Source organism: Miniopterus schreibersii (genome assembly GCF_964146895.1).
Source record: "Miniopterus schreibersii genome assembly, chromosome: 13".
Lineage (NCBI taxonomy): Eukaryota > Metazoa > Chordata > Mammalia > Chiroptera > Miniopteridae > Miniopterus > Miniopterus schreibersii.
In genome coordinates, this window is record NC_138113.1 from 49,380,004 (window position 1) to 49,406,494 (window position 26,491).

General features: G+C 44.6%; 1 protein-coding gene across 5 annotated transcripts in view; it reads right to left on the reverse strand.

The window, feature by feature from the left end:
* The window catches only part of ST3GAL5 (ST3 beta-galactoside alpha-2,3-sialyltransferase 5), a gene marked incomplete at its 5' end in the record, with an annotated part of 61,721 nt that extends 36,037 nt beyond the window's left edge, over positions 1 to 25,684 (reverse strand). Inside the window, one exon of one of the 5 annotated variants that reach the window (XM_081156985.1) lies at positions 25,517 to 25,684. Coding sequence is in view for 2 of the 5 variants with exons in the window: in XM_081156987.1 (XP_081013113.1) it covers positions 9,373 to 9,457 (85 nt within the window). Of the gene's footprint in view, positions 1 to 8,978; positions 9,347 to 9,372; positions 9,551 to 25,516 lie in introns of those variants that run through there. The other 4 variants (XM_081156986.1, XM_081156987.1, XM_081156983.1 and 1 more) reach the window with 4 other exon arrangements.
* Between the last annotated feature and the right edge of the window lie 807 nt (positions 25,685 to 26,491).

Below are 26,491 nucleotides of genomic sequence, written 5' to 3' on the forward strand. Positions count from 1 at the left end.
GAGGACAAGCAGCAGGAGTGAATCTGTAACAATAGCAGCAGCAGCTGCTGCCCCCGGGCAGCTGGAGAAAGCAACCTTCCTGTCAGCTGAAGCCACACTATTAGTGGTTGGCCACCTTGCTTTCTTCACCTCTTGCAGATGCAAGAGGAAGCAAAGCCAATTTTGATGAGAGCTCGGTGTTGTGGGAAATGACTTTAGTGCCGACCATAGAAAAGGCGGATGCTGAGAAGCCCCACCTGGCTCTGATGCCAGACTGGCCGCAGCACCATGACCCGGAGGCTTCCAAGTTTTTAAACTTTATTTTTTGACATAATTCCAAACTTATGGAAAGACTGCAAGAATATCCTATATTCCATTCACTCAGACTCCCCAATTGTTAACATTCAACACATTTGTCCTATTACCACATTCTATTATATAACCCACATATTACTTTTTAACCATCTGAGAGTAAGTTGAAGACATGGTACTTACACCTAAAGATTTTAGTATTTTGCCCGGCTGGGCGTAGCTCAGCAGTTGAGCATCGACCTAGGATCCAGGCAATCAGGGTTCAATTCCCGGTCAGGGCACATGCCCAGGTTGCGGGCTAGCCGATCAATGACTCTCTCATCATTGATGTTTCTATCTCTCCCTCTCTTTTTCTCTCTCTGAAATCAATAAAGATATATTTAAAAAAAAAAAGATTTTAGTATTTTGTAAAAACAAGGGTACTCCCTTACACAACCACCACATATAATGATAAAAACCAGGAAATTACTTCTCCTTCAGCAGTGTTATCTACTCTAAGGCCTTATACAGATTTCTCTAGTGGTCCCCAGAATGGCCTCAGAGGAAACGCAGGATCACATGTGGCATTCAGCTGTCATCTTTTCAGCCTCCTTTCATCTGAAATAGTTCCTTTCTCTTTTATGACCTTGGCACTTTTTGAAACGTACAGGCCAATTATTTTGCGGAATGTCCCTAAATTGAGGTTTGTCTGGTTTGTCATGATTAGATTCAAGTTACCCATTTTGGGCAGGAATATCACAGAAGGGATTCTGTGCCCTTCCTTCCTTCCTTTTTTTTTTTTTTTAATACGTTTTTATTGATTTCAGAGAGAGGAAGGGAGAGGGAGAGAGAGAAACATCAATGATGAAAGAGAGTCATCGATCTGCTGCTTCCTGCATGCCTCCTACTGGGGATCGAGCCCAAAACCCTGGCATGTGCCCTGACCAGGAATTGAACGGTGATCTCCAGGTTCATAGGACAACACTCAACCACTGAGCCACACCAGCTGGGCTCTGTGCCCTTCTTGATGCAGTTTCTCTGGAGGCACATGATGTTGATCTGTCCCAATACTGCTGGTGTGAAATTTGACCAATTGGTTAAAGTGGTGTAAGGCAGGTTCTCCACTGTCAAGTTACAATTTTCCCTTTGTAATTAATAAGTAACTTGATGGGAGACACTTAGAGACTAAATAAATATCCCGTTGTTCACCAAACCGACTTGTTTTACCACCCACTGGTGGATTCTTGCCTGGATTAAGGATAACATTCTGTGTGAGGTCAAACACCGTCAAACTTAGGGGGAAAATTAGGGCTGGTTGCAGTGATAGCGGATGAGCATGCAAGACTCTTCTATCAGACTTAATTCAAGTAACTCCAGGTTGTGTCCACTCTTAGCTATTAAGGAAAAAACTCCACCTTTGGATTTGCTTGTGAGAGCAGCCGTGAGTATCCACGAATATGCCAGTCTCTCTCACGGTGAGCCATGCCTGCTGGGAACTCAGGAACTTCCGTTCACAAGGTGCCCAGTGGCAGCATAAAGGACCAGCCAGGTGCAGAGACCTGACAGCCACGTATCCTCACACGGAGGCCCAATTCTCCCAGGGGCTCAGCTCAGTGATTCTCGGCGCACTACCACAGGGCACAGGGAGCTATATTTAAAAACAAAAACTCCAGCCCTGGCAGGTGTTGCTCAGTGGTTAGAGCTTTGGCCCGCAGACAGAAGGGTCTTGGGTTCAATTCCGGTCAAGGGCACTTACCTGGATTGTGGGGGCGCATGTGGGAGGCAACCAGCGGATGCGATGTCTCTCAGTCTGTCTCTCTTCCTCCCTCTCTCTTTCCCTTCCACTCTCTTGAAAAAGCAATGGAAAAAATATCCTCAGATAAGAACAACAACAAAAAACCTCCAACTCTCCACTGCCTTGTGCTGAGACACAACTAAGTTTGGGAGCTCCCATTTCACTTATTCGAGAAATATTTTTTAAAACTGTTACCACAATATTAGAAACACCTCGGTACCCCAAATACTGAATAACGCCATGATGGAGGAGCGGCAGTGCCCCTGAAGTGCCCTTTGCAAGGACCTGCCAGCTCCATCAGGAAATCAGGGCGGCTTCGCTGAGGTGGTGTGTAAACGGGTCCCTGTAGGATAGGCAGGACTTCAGAGAGAGAGAGAGCAGCGGGCATTCTTGATGGCACGAAGGGCATGCCGAATGCCCGGAGAGGTGTGTTCAGGCCAGATCACAGGGGACCTGAGGGAGATTCGGCCAAGATGGAACCAGGCCCTCCAAACTGGCCCCAAAGGAGGCATCAGGTGACCCTTAAGTGGTTCTTAAGCAGAGGAGTGGTGAACTCACCCTGGGCCAAAGGTGACCAAGGGAGAGGGTAGTCAAGAGGCCACTGAAATCACTGCAGCCAGAGGTGAGGGGGGAGCTGAGCCAGAGCAGGGAGAGCAGGAAGGGGGCCAAGAGATGTGCAGGAAGAAGATGCTACAAAACTTGGTGACTGAGCTGGCAGGGGCGGTTCTTATAACACCCAGTCAGCAAGATTGGCCTGCATAATAACAAATTCAGGCCACTAATGGGGGGGGGGGGAAGCATGTAAGAAGGCTCCACATATGCCACCATTCTGAGATGATTTAACAGCAGAAGTGGGGCCAGAGGGAATACGACGTGACATTACGGTAAACTGAGGAAACTGCTCATAGAACTGCCCCTTCTCTTGGCGTCCCTCCAAGCTCTAACAACAGACCTTAGCTTATACCTCTCTGGTGGTGGCCCCTGTGGCAGCAAATTACATATGCAGAATATGTCACAGGAGAATGAGGCTGTGGCAACCCCACAACAGCCACAAATAAAGCAAACTCTAAAGGCTACCTCTTTAAGATTCCACTCTTAATTGAAGGGAAATGCAAGTCGTTGGGCAGAATAAATAATCCTGAGTAAGAGAAAATTAGTATAATTAGGAGTTAACAAAAGCAACTCTGCACCCAATATAAGCAGCCTCCAATGCAGGGAATTCCCCCAAACTTGAGTATAACGGGAACCTCAAAGGATGAGATAATGGAAAACAGTAAGCAAATTCTACAGTAACTGAGACTCCCACCCCCAAAAAGAAAAGGCAGGGGGTATGGGTTCTTCATGTATGGGATTATGAAGTGACATCACTAAACAGGACCTCAGTAATCCTCCTCAGGGAGCATCTGGCTGGGTGGACGGGTAAGGGAAGATGGACAATTCCATAGGCAATATATGCAATAATCCCATATTCAATAATCTTATCTGTCCTATAGGAACAGAAGAGCCAGACTGGTCATATAAAACCCCGAATCAGCAAGTGTAATGACCCAGCAAAGGGACGGTCACTGCAGTTTGACAGGGCCTGGCTGTTGAGAGCCTGAAGGGAGGGAGCAACCATATAGGAGACAAAGGGAAGTTCTGTTAGGGCCCCATCAAGCTCAGCACAAGTGAAATATGTCTGAATTCCGAAAAGCAACAACACGTATTTAGGTCTGTAGGGGGTATGGCTAAAACATCCAATTTCCTTTTATACCCCAACCATACATTCCTTTTACCCTTTGCTCCAAAAATGTGGGAAACCAGCATTTGGGCAGGCTTCCAAACAGGCATACCTTCATGCACATACCCAGTTTTTAATCAAGTGTGAGCACGCACCTGGGGATATCGAAATAAGCAACATGGACAGTCTCCTCTTCTAAAAACTCTATCTCATTTTTTAAATTAGACAAGTAGATTTATCACCAATGTAATCATTTTCATAGTATTTCTTTTTAACATATTCTACACAGGATATGAGGGCAGTGCTAAGAGATGTTTTAGATTTAGGGTATGTGTGCATACATGTCTGGTAGGGGGCTTAGAAAAGGCTTCCCCCAGAAAGGAATGAGTGGGGCTTGGGAGCAGGAAGAGGCAGGTGCCACCTGAGCAAGGACAGCAGGCACAGAGGATACCAATTCCCAGTGGAGTGTCTGCAGGTCCAGCCCAGGAGGGAACAGTGTACCAAGAGAGGCTAGAAAAGGAAGCAGGCCATGCCATGGCAGGTTGGAATTTTATCCTAAAAGGAACCACTGGCATGGGGGGGGGGGAATTGAAACTGGAATTGGATTTTGGAGAGACTTCTCTCGAGGCTGGACTGGTGATGGAGAAGTCCTCTTATGAGCTGAGACTAGTCAGGAGGTGTGCCTGGGACTGCAAGACCTGGAGCAGGGAACACAGCCATCTCACCAACCTCAGCTAAACCCTCCCAAGAATTTCCACAGGAGCCTTTTTGAGGGGCGGAGTGGGAATGCACTACAGGCTACACAGACAGGGGTGTAACTGCCTCATCTACCACCTGCAGGCCAGGCTGCTCCAATCGGAATCCCAGCTCTCTCTTCCTAGAGTTTCTTAATCTCTTGGAGCCTCAGTAGCCTCATCTGTAAACTGGGGATGACAATGGTACCAAACTCACATGGCTTTTGTGAAAATTAAACGGGCTGATGTACATAACATGTCTAGAACAGGCAAGGATAAAGTGAGTCAGTAGAGTATTTAGCCTTTTTCCTACCCTATGTTTTGTAGCACGTGGGTTTGTTGGGGGGGGGGGTGTTTAATATTGAGGTTTTCACAAAAACACTGCTAGATCACCGTGACTCTAGATGCGCTTGGCAGATAACTGAGTCCCACCACTGGTAGCTCTCACTGTCCCTGTGGCTGCTGAACACTTCGTATATGGCCAGATGGAACTGAAATGCGCTCTACGTAAGGGTAAGATAACAAACCGGGCTTTAAAGACACAGTTGAACAAAAAAATGTGAGATCGGTCATTAACAATTTTTATAATTTGATTTGATAATATATTGAACATACTGGGTTAACTAAAATATATTATTAAAGTGAATTTCATCTGTTTTTTTAAAAATTGCTTCCTTCCCATTCATTGGATTTCTTTTAATTGCTATGTTCCTAACGTCTTAATTTAGCTGGTCAGTTCATTAATGCCTTTTTTCTTGCTAATATGAACAATTGGGACTGCACACTTCTCTCTAAATACTGATTTAGTTGCATCCCACAAGTATTTTTAAGTGTATGATTCATCCTAAAGTGTTGATATATATATATATATATATTTAAATATTTTTATTGATTTTTTTTAGAGAGAGGAAAGGGAGAGGAATAAATATTGAAAGAAATATCGATGTGAGAGTGAAACGATTGGCTGCCTCCTGCACGCCCCCTACTGGGGATGGGGCCTGAAACCTGGGCATGTGCCCTGACTGGGAATCAAACTGGCAACCTTTTGGTACAGGAGACGCAGCCTAATCAACTGAGCCACACTGGCCAGCACTTGATATATATTTTCATTATTATTACTTCTCTATCTTTCAAATTTAAATAATTTCAAATTCAAATTAAAAAATAAAATAAATTATCTCTTAAAATTTACATAATTTTCTTGCATTGTGTTCAGAGAACTTAGTATGATACTGATTATTTTAAATATGTTAGGGCTTATTTTATGACCTGGTGTATACTCAATTTTTGTAAAAGTATAACCTTCACTTGCTGGGATGATGTTTTCTATATAATCAGTCTGATCAAGCTTATTGTGTTTTGTTTTTTTAAAAATAATTCATTATTAGTTTTTAGTCAGCTTATTCTACCAGTTACTAAAAGGTTATACTAAAATCTCCCACTATGATGGCAGATTTGTCAACTGTTTTTGTTATTTTGTTATTTTACTTTACATTGTTTAAAGCTGTGTAATTAGGTGTTCAGAAGTTGATAAGTTTTTGTCTTCCTGGAAAATTCAAATTTGGTTCACTTATTTCTTTTTCATTTTTGAAATGTAGCTACCTGAAAACTTTAAATTGTATGTGTGGCCTGGGTTATATTTCCATTGGACGGCCCTGGTCTAGGGAAGGGTAAGCAAGAAGCCGGCACCAGCCACCAAGTCCTGGGTGACTAAGGATTTAGTTACAGATAAGACCAGCCAAGAGGGGAGCATACCGGCGGCCTTGATAAAGCACGCGCTCGGTGCTCTCCTGCTGCTGTAGTCTACGTAGGAAATGAGCACCAGATGTGAAAAGCAGAACAGAGGTGAAGGACAGATAGAAGGGGAAGAAAAAGCGGGGCAAAGATAGGCAGAAAGTGGGGCGAGAGGAAGGCCAGGGAAGGGGGAGCTCTGAATGTATACTAGAGAAACTGCTCCTGCTCTGAATGTAACGCATACGGGCCTTTACTCATGAAAATGGCACCTGGCCTGAAAAAAGCCTTAACTTCAAAAGACAGGGCTACTATTTCATCAAAGTAGACTTTTAAAATTTAATTTGTTTTCATCAATTTTCTCTCTTTGAATGAATCGTATCATATCATATGATTCTTAACTACTATGATTCCAGATACTAAAAACTTAAAGGGAAGTGGGGAAATTCATGGGTACATGAGTTGATGAACCGTCCAATCGCTTAATCCTGGAAAGTTTCCTATGGCATGTAAGAAAACAAAAATGTCTTGTATGGCCTCAAAAAACAAAACAAGAAAGGGGCTTTTCTTCTAGGGCAGCGATTTTCACCCTTTTTCATCTCATGCACACATAAACTACTAAAATTCTGCAGCACACCGAAACATGTTTTTCTGCAGATCTGACAAAAAAAAAAAAAAATTAGGTATAATTTTGATTCATTTACACCGGATGGCTATTGTTGTGTTGGCTGCTGCCATTTTTTTTATTTGACAATGTAAGGGAAAAGAGGCCAGTGCCCCTCACTAAATAGTCAGGGGTATGTTTTAAAAATTCTTGCAGCAATTGGCAATTGCTGCATTATGGCAAGAGGGAATTCTTAAGTGGAAATCCAGAGGTGCAGGGAAGGCAGATCAGAGAAGGAGAAACAAAGTATAGAAAGTACAATGTCACGAAAGCTAAGGGAGGAGAGGTTCCCAGCAGCGTTTGCAGTAAGAAATAAGGGAGCTGAGATGGAGAAAAGCAGTTTGGCCAGAGAACTTCTTCCCTGAAGACAGGGGCTCCTGGAGCTAAAGCGTTCCCACAGCTCAGCCAGTCCTGCTGCCTGACCCAAGGGAGGCTGGGGCCCAGAGGTGACTGCACTTGCTGAGAACATACAGGGTACAGCCAGGTAGAAACTGGTGCAAATCCTAGTCCAACTCCTGCCTCAGTCTCCTTGGTGAAAAGTGGCGATGAAAAGTGACAGTTGCACTAATCACCTAGCAGTGAGGAACTACCAATGTAGTTATTAAAAATCGGAATAAAATAGCTTTGTCTGTAGATCTCAAAGCTGAGCATACATGCACACATACATACATACATACACATATACAGGAGGCCCATGAAGATATGAAGACTGACAGGGCAGCCAGGTAATTGTTACCATCCTCTTTTATTGTCCATTCACCTCCCAAGAGCCAACCTGCTAGATAAATATCCCTTATTGCTGCCAAAGCAGGGAAGAGCTAGAGGAGGCAAAAGAAAGAACAAAGGGTTTGTTCTTATTCTGCCTTGAATATATCCTTAAAATTCAATACTAATCTATTTTGGTAACATGGGACAATTTGGTTGTTTGTGCCAAAATTATAGTTATTTTCAAAATAGACAGTCATAAACTTAAGTTTTTAGCATTTATGCCTGTCAGCCCTCTCTTTCTCTCTTCCATAAGCCTCTTCATGCCTTCTTATCTCACCCATTTCTTTTCTTGCCTAGAGGAAGAAACGGCTACTAATTATAAGCAAGGTTCATTTCGTATCACAGGAACAGCAGCACTCACACATAATGGACAGACATGTAAAAAGACCCATGACAGCGTTCTTGCAGCTCACAGCAGCCTCTCCTTGCCCAAGCAAGCACTGGTTGGAATTTAGGTGATTCCCAGGACTACCACGAGAGATATCTGTAAGGCATTCTTCAAAGCTGTCAAGCTTACAGGATTACTCAAGTAAAACCACAACCCGTCCTGGCTGTTGTTGAGTCTTGTGTCCTCCTTCCAACAGACACGGATTCCTCTTCCACAGTTTCAGGACATGCATCTCTGTGGAAAACGATCAGCAGTCCCAAGGCCAGATCAGTCTCCCTCCTCTTTATAACCCCAGCACCCAGCACAGTGCTTGGCACAAAGAGCAGGCAACCCAAAGGTGCCAGCTAAAGCACAGCACGTAAAACCATTTCCTCTTTTAAACAAAAGATACCTAATTAAGCAGAGGTTATGTCTAGTACATGAATTAAGACATGAGGACATAAAATTAGTCTTTCAAATCAACTTGTGATTCTGCAGGACCTTCGTCACTCCTAAACACATTCTGGGGTCAGAACCACGGAACCAGGGGCCTCTGAGGGACCTCGGTCACGAGCAGGTCAAACCTCTCAGCACAGACCAGGAGACGGAGCCCCACAGGGGCACAGATGTCGGCCAAGGTCACCCAGCTGGTGGCGGGTGGAGGTAGGACCCCGCCTCTCCCCATTCGCCCAGCTCCTCGGAGACGCTCTCTGAAAAACCTGGTGTTACTTACACACTTAAAGGCGCATAATAAACGCATACCCAGGTCAAGTCACTGCTTACAAATCAGAAGAAACCAAAGTCACCAAAACGTGTCTCTTGCGCAGAGCGGGGGCAGGAAAGGTCACTGACGAGTTTCTACCTGCAGACATCACACATTATGCCTTCCCATGGATGCAAACCGCGGTTTCTCCGGAGCTGCTCGTTACCTTGTAAAGCGTCCCCCAACCCCGTCTCCGGGAAAGAAGTTAACTCGGCTCTGCTGGCTCCACAGCTTCCAGCAATGAATTAAATCCCGAGCCGCTGCAGAAAGCTTGGGGGAAAAGGGCCACTGCGGCTGCACTCGACACCTCGGCGTTCACCCCAGCGCCTCCACCGCGTCCACACTTGCGCGGGCCGCAGCGCCCCACGCCCGCCCACGCGGCCCGAGCCTGCTCCCCGCAAGGGGATTCTGGGGCAGTGGTGCCGTGGGCGCTGCCCGCGGGGGCTGGGGCGGAGCTGCCAGGCACAGCCAGGCAGGGGCGAAGACGGGTCGCCGCCGCCGCCGCCGCCGCCCCCAGCCCGCGGGCCCCGCTGCGCCGAGGAGGGGGCTGCGCCACGTACCTCGGCCGGCAGGTGCCGCCGCCGCCGCCTCGGTTCGCGCCTGCAGGGGACGCCGCTCCACGCCACCCGCCTCCTTCGTCCGCATACTAGGGAGAGGGCGCCGGCCCCCTGCCAGCACCCGGCCCTGCGCGCCCGCCTGCCCCGGGCGCCGCGCTCGCGCCCATTCAGCCCCGGACCCTCTGCGCCCCCGCGCGGATGCGGAGGAGGGCGTGGGAGCGGGACCCCGCGTCACGAGGACACGGAGGACCAATCGGAGTGCGCGAGGGCTACCGCGTGGCCCCGCCCCCGGGACGCACCGCCCCTCCGCCCAGTGGGATTGGGGGAGCCGGGCGACCCTGCAAGGGCTCACCCAAGGCGGGCTGGGGCGAGGGGGCCCGCGCAACCTCCACTCTCTCGAACTCCGCGTGCGGTTAGATGGTGGAAGGAACAAAAGATGTGTTCAGACGGCTTATAGGCTTTTACTGCGCGGAGGACTGTAGGTGCCGAGCCAGTGAGTTGGGGGGGCTTTACGTGGTCGCCTGCTTTGCTCGCCAGCACTGCACCCCAGGACGACTTCTGGGGCCCTCCAGACCAGCAAGAAGGCAGCCTGGGCGTATCTGGGAACTTGTGGAACAGCCTTATATTGTTCCACGCATAGGATAAAAGAGAGAGGGACGGCGCGGATTATCCGCCAGTTTTACAGAGGGGGTAATGGTGGTCCAGAGAGCAGAAGTGAGTCAGTCACCCTAAATCATTTAGTGACAGAGCCAGAATCAGAAGCTGTACTTGGAGCGGCCACTTCCATACCTCCGGAGTCCCCTTTGATTCTAGAATTTAAGAAAACAGAATTAGCGAATCCCCAAATTCAGAAATTAGAGCTTAAAACGTTGATGTGTTATTTCTGTAACAGCCGGCTTTGTATTCTGCGCCTGCAACATGTTTGTGCCTTATGCCTTGTTGACTGGCTTCAGTGAAGTCGGTCCGCTTTCGGAATTTCCCTTAAGGTTAAGGAACTCCTAGCATCATCCCTTTGTGCCTGTGATACCACTTCCTGTTTGAAAGGGAAGATCCTAGAATTTGAGCCAAATATATTTGCATAAGCCAAGAGTCTTGTCACTCTTTTATTTCAAGGGCTCCTGCAGGATTTGCACAATTCCAAACAGGATTTGAAGATGTCTGTGTTCTTCTCTGAGGTCAGGAGTGCTAGAAAAAAAATGTGTATCTGAGTAACAAAGTGACTCAGGAAGGAAGGAAGCCTTCGAAAGGAAAGGGTGGGAGGACTTTGTCCTCACACCTCCCAAAAAGATTTTGTCATAAAAATGTTTCTGGATTGTTCTAAGGTGAGGACACTTGAGCATTTTGAAAAGAAAAAAAAAAAAAAAAGTGGAGGAAAAGCTCTCCCTTGGAGATCTAATCCAGAAGGTTGTCCAAGGCTGGCCAGGCAGAGCAGCTGCCTGGGTCAGCGACAGCTGCAGAGAATGCTGAGCACCTCACCCCCTCTCTCTCGGAGACCAGCCTGAGGCCTGCCTGCCTGATGAGACACTTTACCTCTCTTTGCTCAGTTACTCTTCCCCTTTTCTCCCAGGTACTCCTTATCCATAGAACAGGCCCTGGAAGCATTTTGGCTGCCTTGGGGGTCAGCAGTACCCTGGTTTGGAAGGTAGTGGTGACGAAAATCAGGAACTTAAGGCTGCTGCCTATCTCAACCTGATAGGACAGCTGTTTAGCTTCGCTTGTACCCACCACCTCCTGCAACCCACTCACATTTGGTGGAGAAACAGGCTGACCCACTTGTGAAACAAAGACAAGCCCTGCCACAAAACGTCCTTTTCACTGACTGCAGGGCCATCTCTAGCGACTGCTCTGGATTAAGACAGAGATCCCCCAACAGTAGATTAGGATCCACCGATAGATCTCAAAGCCTCACCTGGAACCTCTTCATGTCAGCACCTGGTGTCAAAAAAGCTTCTGGACCGTACTAGCAGAGAGACTGTAAACCTGGGCCCAGCCAGCGTGGCTTAGCAGTTGAACATTGACCAGGAGATCGTATTCTTGGTCATATTCTTGGTCAGGGCACAGGCCCGGGTTGCGGGCTCCATCCCCAGTAGGGCGCGTACAGGAGGCAGCCGATCAATGACTCTCTCATCATTGACGTTTCTATCTCTCTGTCTCCCTTTCCCTTCCTCTCTCTGAAATCAGTAAAGATATATTTAGAAAGAGAGGCTGTAAATCTGGTTCAGGAACCATGATTTTTTAATTATTCAGTTCCTTATGCTCATTACGTTGGTCATTGTGTTAGCAGGCATTTGGTTGCCCCCAGCATCCATCCCACCCTGCCCCTCTTAAGGAAGTTTGCCCAACTCTTAGCTCCGTGAGTGGGGTTTAATTGATCTAAGTGTTTCTCAGAGTTTGATCCGTGGACCCCTGGTGGTCTCTAAGGACCTTTCAGGGAATGTCTGAAGTCAAAATTATTTCATAATAATCTAAGGCATTACTTACCATTCTCACTGATGGTTCAAAGCAAAAATGTGCAAAACTGCGGGTGCCTTCACAAATCAAGGTAGTTGCACCAAATTGTACTAATATTCTCTACCACCACATACTCATGGTAAAAAAAAAAAAAATTGAAATGTGCAGTTTCATTTAAGAACATTCTTACTAGAGCAGTAAAAACTATTAACTTTATTATAATCTCAGTCATTGAATGTGCCTCTTTTTAATAACAATGAAAACTGCTTGAAAAACACTTTTGCTACAAACTACTAAAGTATGATGATTGACTTGTGCAGTCATTTGCATTGCAAGCTGAACTAGCTGTTTGTTTTATATCATGAAACACTATTCTTACTTGATAAAACAACTGACAAATTCTGGTTATTCCAGCTTGGGTATTTGGTAGACATTTCCTTGAAAATGAACTAAGTGAGCCTATTTGTTCAAGGAAAATAATTGACTGTTGCCAGTGATGAAAAAATTCCAGTTTCCAAAAGAAATTTAGAATTTTGGAAAACTTGTATCATTATGAGTTTGGCATTTCTCAATATTTAAGGACTTTTCTGATGGTGAAATTAAGGAATGTGATTTTTGGATATTGGATAATGTATTATGTGTCAACATTCAGAAGATCTGCATTTACTCAGTGAAACAATGTTTTCCAAATGGCTAATGTATGATGTTACAAAATAATTGATTTTATATGCAAGGCAGACAATGGATTTTAATTTAACTATATGAAAAGTTTATATATAAGATTTCAGATTCCACAGTGCAACCAACCTTTAAGAAATTACCTCTTGGAGAATTTTGGTGTAGTATCAAAGAAGAATATCCACAATTTTCTTTTAAAAGCTATTAAAATACTTCTCCCTTTTCCAAGTACATGTTGATGTGAAGCAGATTTTCTTCATGTATTTTAACCAAAACAATTTGCAACAGGTTGGATGCAGAAGCAGATATGAAAATTCAGCTGTTTTCTATCAACCTGGTCTTAAACAGAACTTAATTTATTATTTTTTTATTGGTTGATTTTAGAGAGAAACATTTATTTGTTTTTCCACTTATTTATGCATTCATTGGTTGATTCTTGTATGTGCCCCATCCAGGGATCAAACTCGCAACCTTGGCACATCAAGACAATGCTCTACCCAACTGAGCTACCTGGCCAGGGCAAGAATTTAATTTAATTTGGCAAACAGCAATAGGTAAAACTTCCATTAAAGAGATTCTTTGGGATCCTTAGTAACTTTTAGAAGTGTAAGAGGGGTCTTGTGACCAGAGTTTGAGATCTGCTGGTCTAAGCCACCCAGTCACCCCACCCTCCTTGCTTCTAGGTTTGGTCCATGGGTCGCCATAGGAACCAGACTGAGCCAATCAGAGGGAATCTCAGGAATTTATTGGATGGTGGGAGAGAGATGCTTCCATTTCCTGCTACACAGGAGCCAGGCAGTAAGTAGCCTCACAAGCTGCTGATAAAGCAACAATGGTGACTATAGGAAGAGATTATCTGAGGAAGAGAATAATGCTGTGGGAAGCAGAGAGGTTAGAAAGAAACCATTTCCTTTTTGACATTTTTGAGCCATTAGATCAGACCACCCCACAGCCCACCCTACTGCTTGCTATACATTCCCAGTTTTGAGCCAGTCAATTCCACTATAGGTTAAACTAGTTAACCTCAGGTGCCTCAACTGATGCATTGTGACCTGTTTGTGCACATTTTTACCTAAACCAAGTACCTAATGTCTCAGATAATATACTTTGTAGGGTATACTTATTCAGCCATTATCATTAAAACACGATTTAGCTTCTGAGTAAAGTTGGAAGGCAGAGTAGGGTCTGTGAGGAAAGGAACCTAGCCGGGACAAGTGGGATAAAAAATGCTAACATATTTGAAAGCAATAAAGAACTGTGGCATATGATATTGAATAGCATGATTACAGCAGATTTTTTAATCTTTTTTGCTTTTATGTATTTCTCAAATTGGACATGAACATGTATTGCCTTTATTTTAAGGGAAAACTAGAACTATATTAATATTATTATTTTATTATTATTTATTGATTTTAGAGAGAAAGTGTGGGAAAAGGGAAAACACTTAGGCTTTCTCACCCCCTTCTCCCAGTGAAGACCCCAATTATATAAACATGACATAACAGAGTCATAACAGATGCCGTGTTAGCTGACTAATGTCTGACCCATCCTTGCCTGAGAGCCACTATTGTTCTGGCCCCTATAAGACTGGCCGGGGACTTTCAGAGGTTCAGCTTGTCCCCTGGGGTGCAGTTCATCCCCCCGTGTATGCCCGGTGGGCTGCCACCGGGAAGAAGAGTGTGTGGTTTGTCTCTTGTGTACGTTCAGCCGGCCTCAGACAAATAGTCATGTCTCATCCACCTTTGGCTCCACAGTTTTCCTTCGGACTGTCCTGATCTAGTGTGAACCTCCCCCTGCCTTGATCCTTTGCATTACAGAGAGGAAGGGGGGAGAGAGAGAGAGAAAGAGAAAGAGAGGGAGAGAGGGGGAGAGAAACATCGATTTGTTGTTCCACTGATTTGTGCATTCATTGGTTGCTTCTTATATGTACCCTGACCAGAGAGCAAACCTGCAACCTTGCATTCAGGACGACGATCTAACCAACTGAGCTACCTGGCCAGGGCCTATATTATTATTTTTTAATAGCCCACTGAATAGGCTTAGAGAGCAGGTTGGCATTGGGATATGCCAAGAGAGCTCTTGGGCTAAAATTGCTAGCAGGGAAGAAAGAAGCTCTGTAAGGAATGCTGTGTGCCCAGAAAACAAACTTCCTTTCATTTACAGTTTGCCAAGAGCCAACCTCAAAGATTCAAGGGGATGAGCAAGAATCCCAAGGGTTAAGGAATCATTAACTATGCCTCGGTCAGATCAGCTGGAATATTTGCCGTTTAAAAAAAAAGAGAGAGAGGCCAAAGTGAAGATCATATTAACACTGGAAAAGGCTTAAGATATAATATTAACTGAAAACAAAAAAGAGGAGAGAGATTATATGCAAACTATCATGTGGCCAAAAACTGGAAGAGAGCTTAGGAAAAGGAAACAGTTGTGGTGTTAGGATGGTGGGATCATGAGTAATCTTTTCTTCCTTTTTAAGAAATGGCCTTTCATGTTGTTATAATATTATTTTTTACAATAAATAAAAATGAGTGGAGTCCCTGGTTCAAGTTACTGAGGTCTCAGAGTCCTCTCCAGATGGCCTGTTTCTTCGTGCCAGCCAAATGGCTCTCATCTGACACCAAGAAAAAAGCTGTGCCTTTTCCAGGACCTGGTATTTTCAAAGCTGTTAGGGGTGGCACTGATGTGACTTTTTTTTATAAGCGGCCAGAAGGAAAGAAAGGAAGGAAGCTGTAGCAGCCAAAACTGAGGATGTGTGTGAAGTAGGGGATCGGGAATCCCTGGCCCTCTACTACCACCTTGTTGTGGGGGTTCTGGTCCAGCCATTGCCTTTGTCTTTTTCTCCTGGCGGGCTTCACCTTGTGTCCAATTCCCATTCTCATCTTCCTGAGATGCAGTCTTTCCCTCAGTCCCCAGGGGGGCTGGAGCACAGCTGCAGCCAACAGAACACAAGCTCTGTCTGCTGCCCTGAAGTACAAAGGAAGTCAGTCCCTTGAGGTTTTTCTAGGAATGTTTCCTGTGAGCAAACAGGAGTGAAACAAACAAAGAAGGGAAAAAGACAAAAACATCAGGGGGAGGCTTTCTGTTGGCAGAGGGCAGCTCAGATGGAAGAAAGAGTTCCACACAGACAACATTTTTTTGGAAGCTGTGGGACACATCTTCACACACGTAGATTCAGGTCCTCATTCTGTCCATTATATTAAATTGCACAAACATTTGCTGAGTGCCTCTTATGTGCCAGGTATTATGCTAAGTGCTTTATATAAATTAATCATTTTTACCTTCAGAACACCCTTATGTGGTAGGATCTTCTTATTCCCATATCTTTTCCAAGGACAGTGAGGTCTGGAAAACCTTAGGGAAATGGGTAAACTGCCCAAGGTCTCATGGCCAAGAAGTGGAAAGTCAGGATTTGAACCTAAGCCATTAGACTCTAGAGCCCACCTAAGTCATGGTTCTTGCCCTGAAGGACCAAATGGTCTAACTGAAGAGGATATTTTAAAATAAATTAACAAAACCAGTAACACGATGAGATATAAGAGAAGAACTATTAACAAAGAGCCCTGGGAGCTTCAAGGGGATCATGGCTGGATATTCCTTAGAGCTCAAGGACACCTCTTAGAGGGGTGTGGAAATCAGTTTTAACCAAGAACTGCAAGACAAACAAAATCTTTATTTGGGGGTCTTTTTAAAGAATTGCAATCCAGTAGACACAGATTTGGGTAGAAACCCAAGTGTGTTCCAAAGGGAAAAGATAGGGAGATAGTTTATAAAGACAGAAAAAGGGGATTTTTCAAAAGGATTACAAGCTGTGTTGAAAGACCTGTGATTGGTGCTGACAAGCAGACTTATGGTATGCAATACCTGATTAACTGCTTATGTCTATTGCTAGGTGAAAATTTTATTTTTTAATAAAAAGTTCAATAATGCAGAACCATTTGTATCACGATGTAGCCATTTGGTTTAGCCCAGATCAAACATTCAGTTTTGACTTCCAGTCAAGATGGTGGAATAGGTAAACTCTGTTCTTGCTTCTCCCACGGCCACATCAAAATCATAACTAAATTACAGAACAACCACCCTTGAGAACCACCTGAAGCCTTGCTGAACAGAACTCCTATAACTAAGGATATAAAGAAGAAGACGTGTGGAAACTGGTAGGAAGGGCAGAGACCTAAAATGAGTTGGTCCCACACCCATGTGTGGTGATTGAGAATCAGCAGGGATATCTTGGCTTCAGATGTGCCCGCTGAGAGCAAGGAGTCCCAATCCCATACTGGGCTCCCCAATTCAGACCACTAGTGTCAGGAAGAGGAGTCCCCACAATATCTGGCTGTGAAAATCTGCGGGGAATCCATCAGGGTGGGGCAGAGGGCTTCTGGAGTCCCATGTATTCCTTTTAAAGGGCTGAGCAAGGATTTAGTTGCTAACAGACTCACTTGCTCTGAGCTCTGGGGCTGGGGCAGCAGCTTGAAAAGGGCCAGGTACATACCAAAAGGAACGAAATTGTCTGGCTTCAGGGTGAGGGCTGGTGGGGCAGCTCTCTCCAGTTAAAGTGCCCTCAGGTACCATTGTGCTTTCCTCAAGCCCCCACTCCACAGAGCAGAGCCTTCAGGCACAGGCCACGCCAAATCGGAGCTTTCCGTTAACCTGCCTAACACTATTCCAGCCCCACCCAATTCACGCACCTAGCTAGAACCTCTTTCAGAGCTAATCCACAAAAGTGGCCAGCTTGACTTCGCACTGCAAACTTTCCTAAAACCTCTCAAAGGTCTACAAGCTCCAAAAAAGCAGCAGCTGGCCTCAGAGTTCCCCCCGTACCTCTGTGGCCCAAACCCAGCACTGATGGAAGCCAGCCTTCGTTCACAGCATAACCACTCCCGCGTGCCTCTGAGCCCAGCGTAGAAAGCTTCCAACCAAGGAATACTTTGTAGTTCCTACCAGGTGGCCTTGGGCCAGACACAGAGAGTAGTTGACTTTAGCTTGCACTGGAGCACCTCCCAAGAGTCCCCAGAACCAACACACCTGGTTGCTGCCTTCAGAACACAACAGAGCACCACCCAATTAGTGCCACAAATGACAAACCCAAAGGGTGGACTCAACAGACACCAGAAACCTGCTAAAGTGAATCCTGCTTCATGAGGTCATCCCCCACACAACAGCTTGTCCTCCGTAGTCAAGGCTAGTCCTCACAGCCAGTCAGTCTGAGCATCAGTCCTACCCATTAATGTGCCAACGGCAATCAAGTCCCAACTACAATAAGAGAGCACACACAACGCGCACAAGGGACACCCCTGGAGCACCTGGCTCAGGTAAAGAGGAGACCCACCACTGGGCCCCGCAGGACGCCTACTACATACGGCCACTGTGCCAAGACTGGGAAATGTAGTAGTTCTACCTGATACATAGAAACAACCACAGGGAGACAGTCAAAATGAGGAAAAAAGAAACATGTCACAAATGAAAAAATAGGACAAAACTCCAGAAAAAGAACGAAACGAAATGGAGGCAAGTAAACTACCAGCTTCGAATTCAAAACACTGGCTTTAAGGGTGATCAAGAAACTTAGTGAGAACATCAACAAAGAGGTAGTAAGCATAAAAAAGAACATGGAAACCGTAAACAAAAGCAATCATAATTAAAGAATATAATAACTAAAATGAAGAACACACTAGAAGAAATCAATAGCAGGTTAGATGAACACAGAGGATCAGAAAGCGATTTGGAAAATAAGGTAGCAGAAAGCGCCCAACAAACGAGTGTTGGCGAAGATGTGGGGAAAAGGGAACACTTGTTTGTTGTTGGTGAGACGGCATATTGGTGCAGCCACTGTGGAAAACAGTAGGGAAGTTCCTGAAAAATATTAAACGTGGAACTAACTACCTTATGACCCAAAGGACTAATTTGAAAAGATACATGCACCTGTATGTTTATTTCAGCATTATTTACAATAGCGAAGATATGGAAGCAACCTAAGGGCCCATCAATAGACGGATGGATAAAGAAATGGTACATAGACACAATGGAATATTACTCTGCCATAAAAAAGAATGAAATCTTACCATTTGGGGCAACAGGGATGGATTTAGAGGGTATTATGCTAAGTGAAATAAGCCAGAGAGAGAAAGACAAATACCATATAATTTCATTTATGTGTGGAATCTAAAGAGCAAAATGGCCCAGCTAGCATGGTTCAGTGGTTGAGCATTGACCTATGATCCAGGAAATGGAGGTTCGATTCCTGGTCAGGGCACATGCCCGGGTTGTGGACTCAGTCCCCAGCAAGGGGATGTGCAGGAGGCAGCCGATCAATGACTCTCTCTCATCATTGATGTTTCTATCTCTCCCTCCCTCTCCCTTTCTCTCTCTCTGAAATCAATAAAAAAAAATATTTTTAAAAAAGAGCAAAAACGAACAAACAAAACAGAAACAGACTCGTACAGAGAGCAAACTGATGGTTGCCAGATTTGAGGGTGGTTAGGGGGCTGGGTGTACAAGGTGAAAGGATTAAGAAGTACAGATTGATAGTTACAAAAGAGTCAAGGGATGTCAAGTACAGCGTAGGGAATATAGTCAATTATACTGTAATAACTGTGTGGTGCCAGATAGGTACTAGACTTATTGGGGGAGGTGGTGGTCACTTCATAAATTCCATAAATGTCTAACCATTGTGTTGTACATCTGAAACTACTATAAAATAATATTGAATGGCAACTGTAATTGAAATATAAAATAAAAAAATTAATTGAAAAATAAAAAGAAGGAGCACCAGGTGCCCTCAAACCAGGCTCTGAGGGAAGTATTAAGTCCTATTTCTGAGGCAGTGACTCCATGTCCTCACACTTTGGGTGGTAATAAACCTCAGGTGCTCTCTATGTATTTGGGTCAGGATAGAAAGATTAGCATGGGTTTGATTCTTCCAAGTTTTCCACCTGAGATTCCCTAAGAGATAGATTTCATTTCGTTTTCATTAAATACTAGATTTTTTACCTAGTCCAGAACTAGTGTTTAGGAGTGGAAAGACATCTGCTTTTCAGGACTGAGCGGCGTTGTTCCCTAAATTTCCCCACATTAGAGTGACATTGCAAGATGTAGTAACATGGTAGTTGCTTCAGGCTCATTGAGGTGTAAGGTCATGCTCATCTGAATCATCCAAAAGAGTGTAGTTACACATTTTCAAAGGGACGAAATCCAAGATTCTGCCTGAGCCATTTATTTTTTCAAAACAGACAAGTTATCAGGAAGAATCCAGATTGGATTTATGGGTATTTCCTTGTGTGTTGGGGGAACCTTATGAATGAATCTGGCTACAGGAAGGTTGAATGCTCCATCAACACTTCTTGAGGTTTGAGAATAAAGTAGGACTTTAAATCCAACTTCATGTCCAATTAGGTTTTGTAAGCTTTCAGAGCTTAAAGGCAAAGTCACTAATTCTGGTTCATCATGAGTATGACTAAATTGGTGCTATTGGATAATCGTTGAATGGCAGTAACAAAAGAGTGTTGAAGGGGAAATAGAGTAGTCATTCCAGTAAGCAGACATAAAATTTGAGTATGTTCATCTTCAGATTAGGTTAAAGACCTAAGAAAAGGAAGAATGTTTTCTCAAGAGTTTTGTTCAGGCAAAAATTAGGTCATAATAGCAATGTAATCAGTAAATGAAACAAAGGTGGTCAAAAGGAAGACCAAGCACAAGGGTTTCTGGGTGGAATTATGTATGACTGGCCTGGTTGGGGGTCTTAGGAGAGCCATCTACATCAGGTGCTATCTGCTTTGATACTGGAATGATAATCCTAGTGGTGGTCTTGGGTTGTTTAGAGATTTTTAATTTAAGATTTGCAATAGGCTGAGATGACCATTCAGGTGCGGCTGTTCTTTTTAGATGAGAAATGTGAGTGCATGTGTCAATACCCTTAAGTTTAGCAGCATAAGAGTACGTAATACCTGATATGGCTTCTTCCATTGGGACTGAAGGGCATCTTTATGGAGATAGTGTTTCCAATAGACATTATTTTAGGATTGGAGATCATGATGTTGTAGATCTGTGTCTCCCAGAAACACGCTATACAATGATTGCTCTATGAGCTGTTAGTCTTAAGGGCCCTTATAAATTCTTCACAGTAGATCAGGAGGTCTGCTTTTAGCAGTGCAGGTTCATACATTCCTTGATCTAATCTCACAGGTCTGCCAGTAATAATTTCAAATGGAGACAGTCTATATTTGCCAATGGGAGATATAAAATTGAGTAATACCAAGGCAGATTAAAAGATTTGATGAGTTTTGCCAATTGAGTTTTGATTACCTCATTCCATTCTACAAGATTAGAGGACTGGGAATGATAAAGATAATGGAAATGTAAAATTGTCCAGATCTTACAAACAGATTGTACAGTTTGTCCTGTGAAATGAGTTCCCCAGCACTACTGGTTTGGCTCAGTGGTTAGAGCGTTGGACTGCAGACTGAAGGCTCCTGGAATCCATTCCAGCCAAGGACACATACCTCATTTGCAGGATCAATCCCCAGCCCTGATTGGGGCGTGTGTGGGAGGCAACAATTCGATGTGTCTCTTTCACATCGATATTTCTCTCTCTTTCTGTCTCTCCCCAAAGCCTGCTGCGTGGCTCCTTCGGTCACCAACCTCACCCTCCTCCTGCAATGGTGGCCGCTCTTCTCACTTCCACCTCTTAGATTTGTTTAGCCTGTTTTTGAACTTTATATAGAAGAAATTCTACAGTACAGACTCTTTGTGCCTGGCTCCTTTCACTCAATGTTGGGTTTGTGAGTTTATCTATGTGGCTGTATGCAGTTTAAATTTGTTCATTTTCATTGTCACACAGTGTAACTGTATCACAATTTTTTTATCCCCTCAATGGAAATTTGGCCAGTTTCAAGTTGGAGACTGTAACAAATAGTGCTGCTATGCATGTTATTGCTCATATCCTTGTGCTATTTTTAACCTTCAAAAGAGGAATTAAAATCTTCAGATGAGTAGTAGATGACTAGGAGTCCCATGAGCATCTCATCATATTGTTCATGATCATAACATTTTAATGAATTGAGATGATCTAAAAGTACATTATCATATTCTTGGCATTTTCTATGTACAGTGAGGCCTCACTTAACGTCATCAATAGGTTCTTGGAAACTGCAACTTTAAGTGAAATGATGTACAATGAAACCAGTTTGACCATAGGCTAGTTGATATAAACAAGATTTTATATATATATATATGGTTTATATATATATATATATATATATATATATAAATGATATACATATATATATGATATATCATATATATATATGTATCATTTATATATATATCTAGTCACAAAAACATCACCAAACTCTGAATAAAGACCCTAAAACTCTAATATTAAACATGGAAATAAATGTAAGCTATGCGTACATTTTAGAAAGATTAATAAAAACAAGTCAGATCATTCTCTTTTCCAGCCCCCTGATTTCAGTTTAGGGTCTGGAGTGGCTGGAGCCTCTCCCGGCAGCTCAGGTCACAAGATGGGACCCGCTTCCATTACAGGACCACTCCACCCACACTCACACTCACTCAGACTGGGACAGTGTAGACACACCAGTTTCCTTCATGTGCACATCTCTGGGATATGGGAGGAAACCAGAGTCCCCAGAGGAAACCCACACAGACATGGGGAGAATGCGCCAACTCCACACAGACAGTGGCCCTGCCCAGAACGACTTTTTCTCATCAAGGTTATAACGAAACGATGTTGAACGAAATGAAGTTATTTGAGGACATGCTGTACTCAGTTTAGACACTTAGAAACTCAAACAGAGTCTGAGAGGAAGAAATCTTGTATATCACCCAACCCCGAATTCCCCAAGCTTCAGTTTGATAAATTCCATCTCTGTGATTTTTGCCATATTGTTGTACCATGTGTACTAGCACAATATTTTTCTTTCAACTGCCTAACTTTTAATCATTTAAAGACCTGCTTTAGTCTTATACTAAGCAGTAATAGCTGTAAACTCATAGTGTTGAGTTTACTTAGCTATATTGTTAAATATTGTAGAGTTTACATAGCTATATTGTTTATAGCTATATAGCTATAATATAGCTATAAACGCATAGCTATATTGTTTTTATTACACATTAAAATAGATATATAATGATTCAAATTTTGTCAGCCTGCTACTGTGTGAGACATTCTTTATTGCTGTCTTCTGGTCCCTTCCCTGGACTGCTGTGTCTGGGAAGCTGACCTCCAGACTCTGCTCTGGAAGCTGCTCTCTGGCTTTGGCCTGTGTTCAGCTGAGAGGCACAGGAAGGTGGCTAGAGGTCAGGGTATTTATTCCCCTGGCCTCTGTGCTGCCCTACCACAGTTGGCAGCGGCTGCCTTCTCTCTCAGAGACTACAGGTCTGGTGGGAAAGGCCCCTCCCTCAGAGCTAATACTTTCATCCCCTTACACCTTCAGGTCAAGGAGTGATAATGGCTTCCAGATGCTGCAAGTTCCTGGCATTTTACCATTTCTTGTTGGCTCTCTTAATTGTGCCCAACCCTTTATTAACAATTTTTCACTAAGTCTTCCTTAGCTTCCCCCTTTACGGAGCGATCTGTTTCCTGCTGGGAGGGATGTAATATTAAACACCACCAGTGGTTAGCATATCTTCCCTGCACCTGTACAGGTGCTAGCTGGGACCCAGGGGGGCAAGTCACTTATCCAAGGTCCCCCAGCTGTGAGTGCCAAAGCTAGGAATAGTCTCCCTGATTCAACGCATTTCTTGCCATAGATGTTACTCCTCAGGAGAGAAACTCGTCAATTCTGGTAACATTGTCCAAGTGTTCAATATTGCAAGTCTTCTTATTAATATCTCTCTCTCTCCACACCATCACCTGGCCTAATCTGTTTATTGCTGGGCCCCAGATCTTACTGAATCACAGCTGGCTCAATTCTTCTCTCCCTTAACCCAATACTTGCATATGTCAAGCATCAGCACCCCCCCCCCCCAAGAGCTCTTAACCTTTTCTCATACACACATGCATTTCACCTTCCTCCTTTGATCATGAATCTTTCCTGGAGACAGCCCAAAGTCCTGACCCAACTATCTTTCCTTCTTTAAGCCTGCTACCTAACTTTTCTCTTCTATTCAGAAAAAAATCAGTGCCTCCTCTGTTCTGCCATTACTCAACCCTAGCACTGGCCTGAACGATAACCAGTGGTGTATGTGTTTTCTTGACTACATTGTGACTGTTCCATGAATGACCACCTGGAATTTCTCTTCCTATCCTCAGCACCCACCACAGAGCCTGACTTAAGTAGGCTCTCATCGTGCTATGTTGAATTAAATTACATTCATTAGGCCATCAAGAACATTAAAGCATGAAAGATGTTCTAATGGGTCACATCTGAACTCCTATCCTGATACTTTTTAACGATTTTTTATTTTAGAATAGTATACTGAAGACGTGATCTGAGCCTAGAGGGTGGAGGAGGGGCTACTTCCCAGTCTCTTATTCTTTCCCTGTGAGGCCTGCGGGAAAGGGGTGAGGAAGTGGTCATCTAGTTTCATTACGGTTCATGGGTCCATCCTCTGGCGTCCTTGGATGGGCAGCATTGGACCTATAAACCTCAGTAATCATGTGCAAACTGTTGAGTACACGTGCGCTGTAGGGGGAGGGTCAGGAGGGGGGTCTCAAAGCTCTCCTTGAATTCCCAAAGGGGCCCAGGTCCAAAGAGCATTTTGGATGCCCTCTTTCCTTCCTTTGGCCTTGAAGTTAAAGGAGGTCTTGATGATCCAGTGTCTGAGGCTGGGTCAAAGCCCCCACAAGTTATAAATTGTCCCTTCTGAGCTTTTCTTCTGTGCATGGATCTCCCACAGGGGCCTTGAGGAAGGGTAGCTTTGACCTCAAGAGGCAGCTTATCTGGGACCTAGGTGTTTGAATCTAGAGTCAAGGCCAAGTCATTGTCTCTTTCAGACATAGTTTCTGTGAGCATGTGTCCAGGGCCTGAGTTTTGGAGGCCAAGTTCTTTGTGGAGAGTATCAGCTCCTACACCAAGAGCAGCCTCCGTGTTTGCCATTGACAGTGGGCTCACCCACAGGCAGTCAACTCCCAGCTTTAAGCACCTCGGGGACCGTGAGCTTGGGTGGTCACATGGCACAAGGGGGCTTGTAGAGGTCCCCAAGAGGGGCCAAGGTCTTACACGGTGATCTTGCCTCTAATAGGGAGAGCTGGAGCTTGTGGTGATTGTAGGGCTGGCTCTCCAGGGCAGGCTTCCCCAAGATGAGCAAAGAACTAGGATGAGGGGTTGGGTTTTAGGATTGATGGATGGCCCAAGGTTTACTGCCCACTATTCTCTTCTCCTCTTTATCTCTCTCACCCAGAGCTGAGAGAAGAGGCCTGGACAGTGGGTGAAATTTAGAGGAGCCTGACTGTGGCTTCAGTCCCAGCAGTTGGTGGTGTGCCGAAAGAGTTCCCAGTTCTTGTTCTCTCAGGTCCGCTGGTGCCCTCCCTACCACACATCACCCTTGGAGAGGGCACCATGCCCCAGACTATCACAGCTCCTACCCCACCATCCACACCTAGGAAAGGGCATCACACTGGATGTCAGGAGCCCTGGGTTCAAGTCCCAGCTCTGCCAACAACTACCTGTGTATTCTTGGGCAAGTCACTTAGCCTCTCTGGGTCTTAATTCCCTCAGCTGTAAAAGGGAGGCATCAATCCTCTAAGGCCCTCCAGGCTACTTAGAAGATCAAGATAATGAATGTGAAAGTCTTCAATTTACCCTAAAGTGTGATCAGTGGTTAGTAATGAACTTTTGTTTCCTGTCCCAGAAAATTATTTGTACTTATAACCATGACCTCCCATGCTCTTATTTAGAGAAAAGAGTAGGAAATAACTAAGTTCAGGGGCACACTGGCAAGAGACACTTCTGAGCAGAAGTCCTGATCCCTCCACAGGATACCCTGCTGGCACTGCCATTCTCCTCGGGAAAGGGGGGACCTTGTTATCTCCTTGTGCAGGAGGCTGGGGGTGGGGAAGACTTACCAAAGACAAAGCACAACTTCACAAATTTCCTTCATTGGTCAGGCTCTCTACACCGTTGATGCTCCCATGAGACTGTTCTGAGCTGAAAACACCACAGCAATGGGATTGGAAATAATCCCTCCCTTATAGTCCAGCACTAGGCTGGTTAAAGGGGAGAAAACTGCCAAAGAGTTTAGTAATGTTTGAAGTCTCGTTTCAAGTTCAAGGTGTTTGTTTTCATTCCGATAGGCTGGCAACCACTTTCTTTCTCTTGCACAATCCCTCTTTCTGCATTCCACCCGAGTTCTTGTTTCCCATCCAAAGGGCTCAGTTCCCTTCTGAGCAATTTCGGTTTTCTGGTCTCCCAGTTCCATCTCATCATATAAATATGGACACTGCTTCATCTCAGGGGTTCCCAATTAACCTTGGTGTAGCCCCACATCTCCCCTCTCAGCATCCGGCTCAGAAATGAATCCATCCTTCAGTCTAACTCAATTCTATACATCGCTCTCCTGTTTCCAGACTCTCATCAGGCCCCTACTGAATTGACTCCCATCTCCTAAGCCTGGCCTCAGGGGCCTTCTTCCACCTGGTCCCAGGGCAGCAGCTAGTACAAACCCAGGGTCAGACATACCCTTTCCACGGGTTGCTGCAGCTCCAGGCCCAGGGTACATGACTTGGAAAGGGGAATTTGACCTGGGAATTAGCCCCATTGTACCCACTTGACCTGGAGCCTTTGTCGGGCACCTATTGGTCCCAGACACCCATTCAATGTCATCTCCTGTGTTTCCCTTCCCTCTACCCTGCTCCCTGGCCCAATACCCGACCCACTGTCTCTTACAGGCCTCACCCTATCCTGTGTCTACACATTTACTACATTATTACCTCCACCAAGTTTCTTTCACTTCTCTCTGTTTTTGAAAACAATAACATTGCTTTTTCTTCCAAAGTTTTGGGAATTTACAAAAAATATATTGAAGTCTACAGACTCCTCAG